The sequence below is a fragment of the Ipomoea triloba genome, chromosome 14, assembly GCF_003576645.1.
Source record: "Ipomoea triloba cultivar NCNSP0323 chromosome 14, ASM357664v1".
Taxonomy (NCBI): domain Eukaryota; kingdom Viridiplantae; phylum Streptophyta; class Magnoliopsida; order Solanales; family Convolvulaceae; genus Ipomoea; species Ipomoea triloba.
Window position 1 is genome coordinate 4,703,398 of NC_044929.1, and position 14,959 is coordinate 4,718,356.

Consider the following 14,959-nt stretch of genomic DNA (forward strand, 5'->3'; position numbering starts at 1 on the left):
TATATATATATATAATATATATATAGGATATATATATACACATATACATATACATATTGATATTGATATATTTATTATTTATTGTAAGTGGAAATTCAATTTATTTGTGTGTAAATAAAATTATTATTATGATGTCTTTTAAAAAAGAATTATTGAGTTCAGTATTAATTACCTTCCTGTATACAATTTGATTTATATTGGATGTGTAATACTTATTTGATTTAGTAAAAAATATTTTGATGCAGACGACAAAGAAATTTATCTGATAATATTGACATCATATCAGCAACCCTCAAAGTGAGAATATTTTCATACAAGGTGCACCATTCAACACTCCTACTAGCCAGATCATGCCGGTACAATATTTTTCCTATTCCAACAATTGTTTGATTTATTTCTATTTTTCATAATTTTTTTATTATATTTCATTTTTACTTTTTTCAAAACTATTGTATATTCTTCATAAAAAAAATTTGTAATTAAATATTTATCATTTTTTGAAAACTCTAATCATTCCCTTATTACACACTCTAAGCATGTTGTTTCCCCACATTATATTAAAGTTATTTATTTCTTTACATTTGACCGTATTAATTAACAATATTTAAATTGGAGAGACGAAATATCAAGTGGCTTACGATCTAATTAAACTCTACTACATTTTGAAATCCAACCATTGCGTTTTTTATTTATTTCTTTATTTACTGTTATCTAATATTTTTTTATTTCAATTTGATATAACATGATGCAATAAACTATCTCCTAAGACTTATATTTTTTTTTTTAATAAAATTGAAATCTCTATTTCTCCTTGCATTTTTTTTTTTAATAAAATTGAAATCTCTATTTCTCCTTGCAGTTAATTCAAACTTATTATCGGTCAATTCCAAATCCCATCTTACATGCAAAAATACATCTCTTCATAATAAAAGATGTGTACTTGGACATGTGGGGAGTTCACTTCATACGCCAAATAGCACATTGACTAATGGTACAAAATTATGTTCCAATGTATACCTATTTTTTTAGTTTACTATCTTTTAATATCCAATGATAAAACTGCATACACCTTTTGTTATAAATCAAACCATTAGTCAATATATGTTCAATCATTTTGTCAACTCATTTTTTTTAAAATATTATTTATTGATAATGATTTTTTAAAATACGTGCAGCTACTAATATTCAATCAAGGACATATCAGCAGACTCCTCTTAACAGTACACGTGCAAATTCAACTATTATCCGTATACCCTTTGTTAATTTGACCAACGGTAAATTATTTACCAATATTATCGTTAGTCATCATTATTATAATTTAAATTTTATAATTCTTAATATGATTTATATTTCTAATCCTTTATAAAAAGGTAATAACTCTGGTTCATGCATTGTGGAACCCACCTTTAGCCAACCGAATTTGGAAGTAAATAGTCTTTTCATACCTGAGTTTGAAAATGTCACTACTGCTTCAAATTCAATGGGCTCTATTCATAATGGTTAGTATCTAAATATAAACACTTTATCTTACAATCTTTTATACATTTTAAGTTTTAATTCTTGGTATAGTTTAAAATTTTAATCAATCTTTTTGTTTTAAAAAGGTAATTCTTCGGGTTCATGTGATCGTCTGTTGATGCCTGAGTTTGAAAATGCAACTACTACTTCAACTTCAATGGCCTCTATTCATAATGGTTAGTATATAGATATTAGTAATTTAGCTATGAATCCTTTCTATACCATAATTTTATTATTTTTTTAGGTACCTACTTGGACTTTGGTGATCAAATATATGCATGTGACCATTGTGGTGCTTTGTTTTGGTTGGAAGAAAGAATAAACAAGGTTATGGGTAAGCGAAATCCCAAGTATTCGCTCTGTTGTACTCATGGGAAGATAAAGTTGCCTCCGCCTTCAACTCCACCGACCTCAATATTTAGATTATTTTTTAATAACGATGTTAAGAGTACCCACTTTTTGCAAAATATTCGGTCTTATAACAATATGTTTTGCTTTACTTCCATGGGTGGGAAAATTGATAGGACTATTAACAATGGAAATAGTCCACCCATATTTAGGTTGCATGGGCAGAATTTTCACTTAATGGGCAGCTTGCTTCCAGAATTACGTGCACGTCCCAAATTTGCACAATTATATATTTATGACACTCAAAATGAGATAGAAAATCGACTCCGTGCACTTGGGTAAGTGAATTCTTTCAAGCTAATGTTGTATTCATTGATTTCATTTTAATAGAATGATAATATTTTATTGGTTTGTCCATTTTGCGTATGCAGAGAAGATGATTCTACTAATAGATTACATGCTGATATAGTCCAAGATATTAAAGATGCATTGGATCATAATAATGTTTTAGTCAAAACTTTTAGAATGGCAAGATCAGAGATTGAAACTAATCCCATGACAGAGATTAAGATCAAACTTATAGGAAAGAGGACTAAAGATGCAAGGACATATAACTTGCCCCAAGTTGGAGAAGTTGCTGCATTGATTGTGGGAGATATAGATCCAAACATGGGGCAACGTGATATCTTGGTAGAATCAAAGGCTGGTCATTTTCAAAGAATCAGTGAATTAAATCCTGCATATCTCCCACTTCAGTATCCATTGCTCTTTCCATATGGTGAAGACGGGTATAGAGAGGACATTCAATTTGCAGAAGTTGATGGTAGAACTGCAACAGGGAGAAATCGCATTAGTCCTAGAGAATATTTTTCTTTTCGTCTGCAGGATAAAGTGTATGAAACGTCAACATTGTTGTATGCTAGAAGGTTATTTCAACAATTTCTGGTGGATGCATATACTATGATTGAATCAGGGCGCTTAGTATACATTAGGACTCACCAGAAATCCCTTCGATGTGAGTCATATAAATGTTTGACAGATGCATTAACACGTGGAGAAATAGATCCTACGGCCCAAGGAAAGCGCATCATTTTGCCATCGAGTTTTACTGGAGGCGCAAGATATATGGTTCAGAATTACCAAGATGCGATGGCAATTTGCAGATGGATTGGGTATCCAAGTCTTTTTATTACATTCACATGTAACCCCAAGTGGCCGGAGATTGAAAGATTTTTACAAGCAAGGAGATTGAAGGCTGAAGATAGGCCAGATATTATATGTCGTGTTTTTAAGATGAAGTTAAATGCACTTATAAAAGAGCTTCGGAAAGATAACATTTTTGGATCTGTTTTAGCAGGTAATTTTTTTTTAATATTTTACCTTTAAATTTTCTATAAATTATAGTTACAAAAAGATTAACCTGCCATTTCTTTTTTCTTTCAGTTATCTACACAATTGAATTCTAAAAAAGGGGGTTACCACATGCTCACATATTACTATTTCTGGCAAAAAGTCATTCTGCTTCGACTCCGAGAGATATTGACATGATGATATCAGCTGAGGTACCAAGTGAATTGTGTGATCCTGAGTATTACAAAGCTGTAGAAGAATTTATGATGCACGGACCCTGTGGTTCAGTGAGGAAGAGTTCACCTTGCATGGTGAATGGTAGATGCTCTAAATTCTACCCAAAGAAATTTGTTGAGAAGTCCACTTTGGATGAAGATGGCTACCCTATTTATCGTAGGAGCGATAATGGGCGTACCATAACAAAGAATGCATTGAGCTTGATAGTAGATATGTTGTTCCACACAACAGGTATTTGTTGCTGAAGTATAGGGCGCATATTAATGTTGAATGGTGTAATCAGTCCCGATCAATTAAGTACTTATTCAAGTACGTCAACAAAGGCAACGACAGGGTTACAGCTGAATTCTACAATAGTGCGGCAGAAGAAGGTACTGGAAAGGAGATAGATGAAATAAAGATGTATTATGATTGTAGGTATATTTCACCATGTGAGGCCGCTTGGAGGATATTTGCATTTGATATACAATTTAGGGATCCTTCTGTTGAGCGATTGAGTTTTCATCTACCAAATGAGCAATCTATCATATTTGATGATGATGATGTAGTCGACGATGTTGTCAATCGTCCAACAGTCGCACACAGTATGTTCACTGCATGGTTTGAGGCTAACCTCAAATACACCCAGGCCCGACAATTGACGTATGCAGAAATGCCAACGAAATTTGTTTGGAAAAAAGATAAAAGAGAATGGAATCCTAGGCAAAGGAAGTGGGCAATCGGTCGTATTTTCTATGTTCCACCCAATTGTGGCGAACTCTTTTATCTTAGATGCCTTCTAAACATGGTTCGTGGACCGACTTGCTTTGATGATATCAAAACGGTGGATGGTGTGCAATATAATTCATTTAGAGATGCATGTTATGCACGTGGTTTAATTGAGGATGATAAAGAATATGTTGATGCAATAACTGAAGCAGCATTGTGGTCTTCTTCCCATTCTTTGAGGAAATTGTTTGTTACATTATTGACCTCAAACTCAATGGCCAAGCCAGAAAATGTATGGGAAGTTGTTCGGCAGTACCTATCAGACGATGCTGAATTCAATGCTAGAAGAAATTTAAATATTCCAGGTATAAATTTCACAACACAATATTATTTTTTTTAATCAAATTTTATTTTATATCTCTAAATCAATTCTTTTTATACCCTTTATAGATTTAATCCTCAATGAAGCCCAAAAATACAATTTTGCTTTGATTGAAGTTGAAAAGTTGTTGAGTACTTGGAACAAGTCATTAGCAGATTATCCACCCATGCCAATACCAGATAGAAGTAATGACTGGTTTTTAGGTAATCGGTTGTTGTACGAGGAAATGGCGTATGACCGAGAAGCTTTAAAACAAGAACATGAAAGTTTGGTTTCAAAACTAACTGATGAACAGTTATCAATCTACAAAAAAGTTATTCAAGATGTTCAATCAAATAAAGGTGGGTTGTTCTTTGTTTACGGATATGGTGGCACAGGGAAAACATTTTTATGGAGGACAATGTCAGCTGCTTTAAGATCCAAGGGTGAAGTTGTTTTAAATGTGGCATCAAGCGGTATAGCTTCTTTACTACTACCTGGTGGGAGGACTGCACACTCAAGGTTTGCTATACCCATTTCTATTAATGAAGACTCCACTTGCAACATTAAGCAAGGTAGTCCACTTGCTGAATTGATTGTAAAAGTAAAGATGATCATTTGGGACGAAGCTCCTATGATGCACAAACATTGTTTTGAAGCATTAGATAGAACAATGAGAGACTTAATGCGTTTCTCAAATTCAAAAAGTTCAGAAATGACATTTGGTGGAAAAACAGTTGTCCTCGGTGGTGATTTTAGACAAATACTTCCAGTTATTCCGAAAGGCACAAGACAAGATATAGTACAAGCCAGTATTAATTCGTCTTACTTGTGGAACAATTGTGAAGTTCTTCGTTTAACCAAGAATTTGCGTTTGTGTGGTATTACAATTGGAGAAGAGGTTGAGAAGTTAGAGACTTTTGCAAATTGGATTGCTGATTTAGGCGATGGAAAGTTAGGTCAAAACAATGATGGTGAGTGCAATATAGTTATTCCGTCTCAGTTTGTATTGCAAAACGAAGGTGACCCCATCAAAGAAATTGTTGATAACACATTTCCTTCGTACTGCAGTGGGGAAATGGATCCTAAACATCTTGAGTCAAGAGCTATATTGGCTCCAACATTAGATGTTGTTGATCATGTCAATGAATACATGAACAATATGAATCAAGCATCTTCTAAGACATATTTGAGTTGCGATTCGGTGTGCAAGTCAGACACAAATGCTAATATGTTATCTGAAGTACACACCACTGAATTTCTTAATAGTTTGAGGTGTTCAGGTGTCCCAAACCATTCATTAACATTAAAGGTCGGATCTCCAATTATGCTTTTGAGGAATATAGACCACTCATTGGGCCTTTGTAACGGCACACGGTTGATCGTTACAAAATTAGGCAACCATGTAATCGAAGCTCAAATCCTATGTGGAAACAATGCAGGTACAAATGTTCTTATCCCACGATTGGCATTGACTCCTTCAGACCCAAGACTTCCTTTTAAATTTCAAAGGAAGCAATTTCCAGTTATGTTGTCATACGCAATGACAATCAACAAGAGTCAAGGACAGACGTTATCACATGTCGGACTTTTACTAAAAAAGCCCGTCTTTAACCATGGCCAATTGTATGTAGCAGTTTCGAGGGTTAGTAATCCCGATGGTCTTAAGGTTTAATATGTGGTGAATCTAGAGGATTTTTGAACACTACACAAAATGTCGTTTACAAAGAAATTTTTAATAATTTGTAATTTTATTTTACTTCTAATTTGAACAAGTTTTTATATTACTTTTATTGACCGTATCTTAAGCATTTTATATATTTTAATTATACTATAACTATATAGCCGTGCATCGCACGGGTGACTTACTAAATGTCACCTACCCCTTTCAGAAGCCCTATAAAGAAGTTCCCATCATATTTGGTAAAAGTTCATCACCTTTTCCTTCTTCAGTTCTCTTTTCTTTTCCCCTAATAATTATCCCCTATCAACTCGCTATGTCCAAATTGATTCAGAAAAAAAAGTGAGTCACTGTTTTTATTCATTTTTTTTTAATTTCTTAACACGTGATTGATGTTTTACTCTCTGAGAATACATTTATCGTTTTTTCTGAAACTGCGTGCGGGCACAATCCTTGTAGGGGAGTGGTGGAAGGTAGACCCTGAGGCTGTTATTAGCCAGGCACTTCAAACAGGAGGTGGTCCTAATGTTTCAGATGCATACACCATCAATGGGCTTCCAGGGCCCTTGTATAACTGTTCCTCTAAAGGTATTATTATTACTTGTTATCATCACACTCACAGGCTGCTGGTTTCCTTACAAGCTAGCTAGCATGATGAACAAGAGTTTTCCCAGTCCAAAGGTCTAAAAAACGTGAGAAGACTTTTGGCTTTAATCATCATGTTCATTCCCATGCGCCTCTGATCTCAACTGCATGCATTTCACATCCTTTTTGAAATTTTTTTTATTAAATGGATCGGAAAATCACACTTTTGATCTGATCCTTAATTGTTTCATGTTATACAATTTAGTGACTTTTTTTTTTTTAAATTCCAATTTAGTGACTTAATTGTTTTAATGAGCAAATACCAATTTTAATCCCACGAGTATTAGCAAAATGACAGTTTTGGCCTACATGTTTAATTCTTACTAATCCTATTCATTTATTAGTACCAATTTTCATCCACAACTATTGTTTTAGTGTCAAAATTCATCACATGTGTCACTCCTCCTTTTAAGACATGCCGAAATTTAAATTTTAAGGGTATTTTCGTCATTTTCAACTTAAGATCCCAATTTGAGCATTAAGATCCATCCTCATCCTACCTGAATTTGAGGAAGAGAATTACGGATTGGATCGATAAGCTTAAATCCTTTTATTTATTCTTAAATTGGAATCTTAATTTGAAAATGACGAAAATACCCTTAATAATTTCATATTTCAAAATGTCTTAAACGAAAGAATGACCAGCGTGATAAATTTTGATACTAAAACAATACTTGTAGACGGAAATTGGTACTAAAACAATAATCGTATATGAAAATTGATAAGAATTAAATATGTGAATCAAAACTGTCATTTTACTAATACTCGTGGAACAAAATTGGTATCTACTCTTGTTCTAAATATTGTCAATGCGACCCATTAACTAATAAATGTATGTCTGATTGCAGATACATACAAGCTGAAGGTGAAGCCAGGGAAGACATACATGCTCCGACTGATCAATGCCGCCATGAACGACGAACTCTTCTTCAGCATCGCAAACCACACCCTCACCATAGTCGAAGCCGATGCTACTTACATCAAACCATTCGAAACCGACGTGGTAGTCATAACACCAGGGCAAACCACCAATGTTCTCCTCAAAACCAAGCCTTTTCACCCCAACGCCTCCTTCTTAATGGAAGCCCGCCCTTATTTCACCGGCCAAGGCACCTTCGACAACTCCACCGTCGCCGCAATCCTCCAATACCAACACCCTCCGCCTCCCAGCAATAATGTTAATGAGAAAATAAAAATGTTTAGACCGACCCTGCCAGCTTTGAACGCCACCAGTTTTGTGGCGAACTTTACCCGGAAGTTCCGGAGTTTGGGCAGTTCCAAGTTCCCCGCGAATGTTCCGCGGGTTGTTAATAAGCGGTTCTTTTTCACCGTGGGGTTAGGCTCGGTGCCCTGCCCTAAGAACGTGACGTGTCAGGGGCCTAACAATAACAGCCGTTTTGCGGCGTCGGTTAACAATGTGTCTTTTGCTCTTCCATCCACGGCTCTCCTACAGGCCTACTTTTCCGGCAAATCTAACGGCGTGTATACCGCGGATTTCCCCGTTAACCCGCCCAACCCCTTTAACTACACCGGCGCGCGGCCCAATAACACCGCGGTCGGAAATGCCACGCGCTTGGTGGTTCTGCCGTTCAACGCTAGCGTTGAGGTGGTGTTGCAGGATACGAGTATTCTTGGGGCGGAGAACCACCCCCTACACCTCCATGGCTTCAATCTTTTCGTGGTTGGTGAAGGGTTTGGGAACTTTGACCCCAATAAAGACCCCGCTGGGTTTAATCTGAACGACCCTGTGGAGAGGAACACCGTTGGAGTTCCCGCAGGTGGCTGGGTTGCACTTCGTTTCTTTGCAGACAATCCTGGTGAGCATGCATGCATGCATTATATCCCCGCAATCTTATAGCATTACATTTTAGGGAAAATGTGAAATAGAACATGAACTTTACACGAAATGCATTTAAGTTCTTGAATTTTTAAAAAGTTTAATTAAACACTTAAACTAATCATTTTGGTGCATCCATAATCACTAGCCGGTTATCCTATCCACCTAAGATAACCAGTCATTAGGGTTTCGGCGACCATTCCAACAACCGGCGAATCATTTCAGCGCCTGGCGAACGGTCGCCGGCGTAATTACTATTGAAGAAGCTAAGGCAGGTTACTTTTTCGTAGACAATGAATTTTACAGTGATCAACCATCATTAATTGGGTCAACATCGGATAGTTTACCGGTAACTTATTAGTTATCGGTAAATAGGAATATAGGATTTAATTGACTAATTTTGACACATTCAAGTGTTTAATTATACTTTTTTAATATTTCAAAAAATATATATACTTTTTTAAAAATGTTTAGGGACTTAATTGCATTTTCTTATAAAGTTTAAGGGTGTATTTGACAATTTTCCTTATATTTTATAATATATTACATTTAATAAAATTTGTCCGGGACGTGGGTCACCTCTATCTGAACTTAATTTTAAACTCTAATGGTTTCTTGGTTTATTATTATATGAAATATAGGGGTGTGGTTTATGCACTGTCATTTTGATGTGCATACAAGCTGGGGATTGCGGATGGCTTGGATCGTGCTAGACGGATCGCTACCCAATCAGAAGTTGATGCCACCACCGTCAGATCTTCCCAAGTGCTAACCAAAACCGTCTGATCAGATCACCTCATCCATCCACTTCACTAATTTTGGAGTGTTGATGCATATTTTTTCCAAGCAATTTTTCCTATGTTTATTTAATTTCATTATTTTGTTGTGTCTCGTGCGAGGAAAAAAAAACAAGGTTTCTTTCATTGCTGAGCTCCTTTTCTTGTTTTGCTCCCTCATTGTTTCCCTCAAAGAAAAATAGGGCATGCCTTGCCTTCAATGAAATGAAATTCAACCATAGGATTGCTTTGAATTAATGGTTATTTCGTCAAAAGTTATAATTAGTAGCAAAGTAACAATTTTAATTTCCTAATGTGTAGCAACTCAACTAATGTCACAATCTATGACAGAATATTCGACTTGTTCTCAAACCTCAACCAAACACTAATAAGTGCAAATATTCATCCACTTATTGAAAAATAGAACAAAAATTCCCGCAATAGAAAAAAAACTAAAATCATTTGCCCACCCTTCATTAGTCATGGTCTCATGGATGAAAAAATATTATGTTTGTGGTTATATTCAATTTGCATTTAACCAGCACAACAATCTAATCTAACCACATTTCACAATTGTTTCAAGTCAGGACAATCATTACTACCAGAATAATAAATAGATACAAGGATAATTAGAAGAGCTGATAGAATAGCTGACATGAAAGTAATAGCCGATACAATTCCTGCATGTTCTTTGTCTCCACAAGGTATTTCCCACACAACCTCATCAGCTTTAGATTCGCCATTGCGGTAGCTTAATGGAAATAAACATTTCTCCATGGTTCTTTCAATGCTACACTGCATGAATACATTGGGAGGGCGAAATTCAACCCTTGAAAACCCGTGTCCTAGTGGCTGGAAGCAAAAACAACAATATCATGGGCTCAGTATCTTAAAAGTCTCTGTTAGCAGGTGCTTAGAATTTCATTTTCATGTACTTCTCACTTTCTATTTGGGGTTTTGATACCCACCACTCTAGGAGGTAGACCAATGCTAAAGAAGGAAAGCATATGGGAATGGAAGGAAATAAATTAAGCTACATGATTGATTAGCATGAGATCTATTTTCGAACCTATAACTTCCCATTTGGGAGAGCCACAGTTATGCCGCTTGACCACAAGGCCTTTGATTAGTCATATATATATATAGATATCCTTGATTACATATGAACCTTTTCAGATGAAGTACCTGATAACGTGCGTGTAGTGGAAGCTCAATTTTAAATTCTACTTCATCTTTGTGCCTTGGCGATAATTTAGAGCCAATATCCAAGTGAACCTCAATCAGTGACCGATTTGACCGAAATGAAGGCAATTCTAAATTTGTGTCTCCAAATACACCGGCTTCAGTGAATACTGCAGAATAAAAGACAAAATAGTTAAATCCTGGGATTCGACATTTACTAATAATACAGATTAAAAGTAGAATTGTGATTTACCACCGCGCTGCACCAAATGTTGCAGCTCAAACAAATCTGCAAAGACTCCAGAAGGTAGTCTTTCAATGATTATAGCCTCACAAAATTCTTGAGATCCAGACTTGGACTCAAGCAAACTCTCCAACCTGATTGATAATGATAGATGACGATGTGAACCTTCACCAATCAGTTTTTGATGCACAGATATAATATTCGTCCCAACTTTGAGTTCTTCCAACAACTCACATGATCCATAAGCAATTCCTTGAGCAATGTAATCTTCAAATTTTGAATCTGTCAAGCTATTGTGTTCCTTAAAGTATGAATCTGTAATATATTTATTATGAGAAGGAGCCACCTGGAATGGAGACAAATAAATATTTCAGTTTGTAGATAATGGAAAACCATTAAAATGAAGGATGCACTGATAGAGTTTGGCATCCAGGTGATCAAGAATTGATTAAATCTTGATATCAAATTAGAAGTGATTTCAAGAATTAAGAATTATTATGATCTGGCCTTTTTTACATGATTTTGGTAGAAAAAGGACATATCTATGTACTTAACCAAAACAAGTAAGATGACTAACCTCGTGGAGACATGAAACCGTGCTGGAAATTAGCACCAATGTGATGTATAAAATAAAGCACTGCTTGGGATGATCTTGAATTCTCATTGCATATCTAAATGGATAAAAAATTACTGTAAAATTTGCTAAACTAATCTACTACTATGCTTCATCAAAAGGAAGGGCAAGGACAATCAGTTCAGTGTTATTATTCAAGATTGAAAATTTCACACAATTTTGAGCAGCTTATACATTTATTTATTAAAAAAAGAAGAAGAAAAACCAGCATGGCCAAGAATAACCATAAGTTCTCATGACTTGCACCATAATGTTTCAATGAATTTCACATCTTGCACCTTATTCTATCTCCCCTCAAACTCAATTTCATGAGAGGAAGGGGGAAATATTAATTGAGACAATAAGATTGGGGAAAACATTATCCATAAGCCCCTTTTCATGCTACCAAATTTAAAGAGCAATAATTTAATCTAATGGATCTTGCAAATCAATGGCTACAGGTGATTCTGCGGAAATTCTATTTCCTCAAGTAGATTACACCAATGAAAGTAATTCAAAAATCACAGGCACAATGTGTATTTGACAGGTAGGATCCAGAAAATTTGAGGAAAACCCCAAAGCCTGCTTTCCAAAGAGTGCATAATATTCCATTTAATAAGTCAAAGAAAGATTTATTTTCCAGTAAAATAAGACTATCATATGCAAACTCATATTGAATTCAGAATTCTAGTGAAGATAGGATATTGAAATGGCACACGGATACTACAATGGAATGTTGAAATTGAATGTTTAGTGCCTAAAGTTTGCCACTTGTATTACTGTTCCTAAGTATAAACTGCTCATCCTACCATTGCATTTTTCTCAAGTGTCCAACAAAGTCTTACTTTGGAAGGGAACACATAAAGATAAAGAACAAAGGAATGAGTGTGGGAGAGAGTTCTTACACTGAGTTCAACGTAATGATCTGTTTCACTTGCTTGCTTTAGTTTGGCAGATTTATCTTTCACGAACTTAAGCCCTAACAAAATTGGGGATTGAATTACAATGCAAATCATCCAAAAGAAATCCACAATGTTAAAATAAGCCAAATCAAACCAGAAGATTCCATACCAACGTTGTCGTCAGAGCGAAAAAACCAACAAATGAAAATAAACAATCAAACAAATAAAACAAAAAAATTGAGTTGAATTGTGATAGCACTCACAATTTCTCACGCAGCTCGGTTTAGATGTTAGCTAGGGTCAGTTTCAAGACCGGATCTTAGAGGACCAGGGCGTGATATCTGAGGGTATTTTGCGACGGTTTGACGGTAGGGATTGTGCAGAACAATTCTTCCGGGAACCTTGTCGGAGCGCATAGACAATGCCAAGCAGAGCTGTAATGGCGATGGCTTTTAGTCTGAACTTTGCTTGGATAACTAGGCTATTCGAAGAACAGTGGAAATTAAAAATTCAAAAAATAAAAAATCCACATGTTATTCCTTAGTCAGCACAAACCAAAAAAAAAAAAAAAAAAGCCAATCCCAAGCTTAGAGTGTATTTGGAAACTCGAAAAATTATTTTCAAACAATTAGATGATGTATTTGTGCTTTATATTAAACTATAATATTATGTCATTCGAGCTAAGTGTACATGTGGATAACAATTCAGGTACGGACATATATATCTGGTTCGTCTATTTAAACATGATAAAAAATTAAAAATCAATGAAAAAAATGGTATTGGCATATTATTTTTATAATTTTCTGTAATTAGGATTGCGCATTTTGAAATGTTTGATAAGACATTTAGAAATGCTTAATAACGCATTTTTCCTATTTTTCTTTATTTTATATATTTAGCATTTTTTTTAAAAATGGGTCATATTCAAGGATTTGTAAGAACAAAAAATGTAACAATCGATTAAATTGTTTGGATCTAAACTTAAACACTAAAATTTACATTTACATTTTTTAATGAATAGACTAAACACTTTTTTCTAATCGGACATTTAAAGTTTAATATTACAGAAATACGTATTATACTTTATACTGAATCTGCACGACTGAACCAAAAAAAAATAGTTGAATTCAAAAAATTCAATGAAAAAGAGAAGAAAAAGTATTTTACTATCTTTGTTTCTTGGATGCTTGATTTTCGCAACGGCAGAACGAACCAGCTTACCGGCGACCTCTGATGCGGCGGCGAAAAACGTTGATGGCCGACAGTGTGGTCGGGGATTTTCGACGGTCATGGGTCCTCCGACGAAATTAAAGAAACAAAATCGAAGTTGAAGATGGCGATTAGTGATGAAGTCTGAATATGGGTATTAGTTGGAATATGTGAAGCATTGGGAAAAAGAAAAATTGACTTTGAAGAAAGGTATTTCCAAAAAAAAACAAAAAAAAAAAGATTTGAAGAAAGGGGATTCACTGTATTTGGAAGTGTTGGCTGGAAACAATTAAAATATATATTATTTATATTTAGTGGGGAAGGAATTAAAGAAAAAGCAAACAAAAGAAAGTTGAGGAAGTTTGTTTGTTTTTTCTTTTTTTAGCCAAGAAAGTGGAGGAAAGTTAGGGAACAGAGAATGGATGTTGGCTAATCAACGCAAAATTAACAGCCTTAATTTAAAAGTTTTCATGTCCAAGTATTATTTCATTATTCGGTTATAGGATATGAGTATAATTCTTGCAATCCAACATTAAAAACCGACAAAGAAACAATCAAAGGTGGAAGTCAATTGTCATCTCATTATCGAGATATCGATATCTAATATATTTTCATGTATTTTTAATACATGAATTGAATTTATGTTAATATTAATTAAGTTAACCATTTTTAACTTAAATTGAAAATATTATCTGTAGTAGTGACTCAAATACTGTTAGTACTTTAGGTACTAATGTTATTTACCATGAAATTTTTAATAATGTCTAATATTCAATTTACTTTTTATTAATTAATAATAATAAGTTTTGGTTTTAATTTAAATTTTAAATTCATGTATCTATTTATTATATTTAAATTAGGTCTATCATAAATAATTTACTGCATTTTTTGTTCATGGAATTAATTTTAAGGGAATAGGAATAGTATTCCATCTCGAATGAAATATACTAAAACACTTTTGTAAAATATTGTTATTAAAAAATATAGATGGCTTTAAGGTTCTATTTTTGGGGAACTTAAAGAGTTTTTAAACACTACTTAAAATGTTATTTACAATTTTTTTAATTTGTAATCTTTATTTATGTTTAATGTGAGAAAATATTTTTACTTTTATTTATTATGTTTGGTCATTTCATATTTTGTACTTTGTACTTATACTCTTGACAATATGGTCATGCCTCGCACGGGTAAAAATGCTCCTAATTTTATTGTAGCACATCAACATAATAATTAAAAAACAAAAATTTATAAAATAATTAACCTCATATTCCCTTTTTATATATGAAATGTAATGACATTAATAGTTTTAAACATAACATAATTATTCTTAAAAAAATCATAACATAAT

The 14,959-nt window shown here is 34.1% G+C and overlaps 2 protein-coding genes across 4 annotated transcripts; one reads left to right on the forward strand and one right to left on the reverse strand.

Annotated features, from left to right (window-relative positions):
• Positions 1–2,391: 2,391 nt before the first annotated feature.
• On the forward strand, positions 2,392–9,477 carry LOC116004799. The gene is made up of 8 exons (XM_031244969.1): positions 2,392–3,223; positions 3,403–3,684; positions 3,777–4,526; positions 4,612–5,964; positions 6,368–6,445; positions 6,663–6,791; positions 7,697–8,665; positions 9,327–9,477. The coding sequence occupies exons 1-8, from the start codon at positions 2,392–2,394 to the stop codon at positions 9,455–9,457; spliced, it is 4,524 nt and encodes a 1,507-aa protein (XP_031100829.1). The 3' UTR covers positions 9,458–9,477.
• Positions 9,478–9,904: 427 nt separating this feature from the next.
• Positions 9,905–13,831, reverse strand: LOC116003502 (phosphatidylinositol-glycan biosynthesis class X protein-like). Of its 3 annotated transcripts, none has more exons than XM_031243394.1 (7): positions 13,624–13,831; positions 12,666–12,883; positions 12,406–12,479; positions 11,465–11,558; positions 10,897–11,233; positions 10,647–10,813; positions 9,905–10,313 (listed from the first exon to the last, which is right to left on the reverse strand). In XM_031243394.1, exons 4-7 carry the CDS (start codon positions 11,549–11,551, stop codon positions 10,029–10,031), a joined length of 876 nt encoding a protein of 291 aa, XP_031099254.1. In that variant the 5' UTR covers positions 11,552–11,558; positions 12,406–12,479; positions 12,666–12,883; positions 13,624–13,831; the 3' UTR covers positions 9,905–10,028. The 3 variants fall into 3 exon arrangements, with proteins under 3 accessions (XP_031099254.1, XP_031099255.1, XP_031099253.1); XM_031243395.1 differs by having other exon boundaries at positions 12,666–12,836; positions 13,570–13,831; XM_031243393.1 differs by having other exon boundaries at positions 13,570–13,831.
• Positions 13,832–14,959: the final 1,128 nt, after the last annotated feature.

What these genes read in the sequence shown, in the direction of transcription:
- LOC116004799 (XM_031244969.1), top strand. Translation starts at nt 2,392, where the DNA reads ATGGCAAGATCAGAGATTGAAACTAATCCCATGACAGAGATTAAGATC. An exon ending in TTTTGGATCTGTTTTAGCAG is followed by an intron (nt 3,224 to 3,402) that starts GTAATTTTTTTT and finishes CGACTCCGAGAG; the next exon opens with ATATTGACATGATGATATCA. An exon ending in GTATAACTGTTCCTCTAAAG is followed by an intron (nt 6,792 to 7,696) that starts GTATTATTATTA and finishes GTCTGATTGCAG; the next exon opens with ATACATACAAGCTGAAGGTG.
- LOC116003502 (XM_031243394.1), bottom strand. Translation starts at nt 11,551, where the DNA reads ATGAGAATTCAAGATCATCCCAAGCAGTGCTTTATTTTATACATCACA. An exon ending in CGGTTTCATGTCTCCACGAG is followed by an intron (nt 11,234 to 11,464) that starts GTTAGTCATCTT and finishes TCTCCATTCCAG; the next exon opens with GTGGCTCCTTCTCATAATAA. An exon ending in CACTACACGCACGTTATCAG is followed by an intron (nt 10,314 to 10,646) that starts GTACTTCATCTG and finishes TTTTGCTTCCAG; the next exon opens with CCACTAGGACACGGGTTTTC.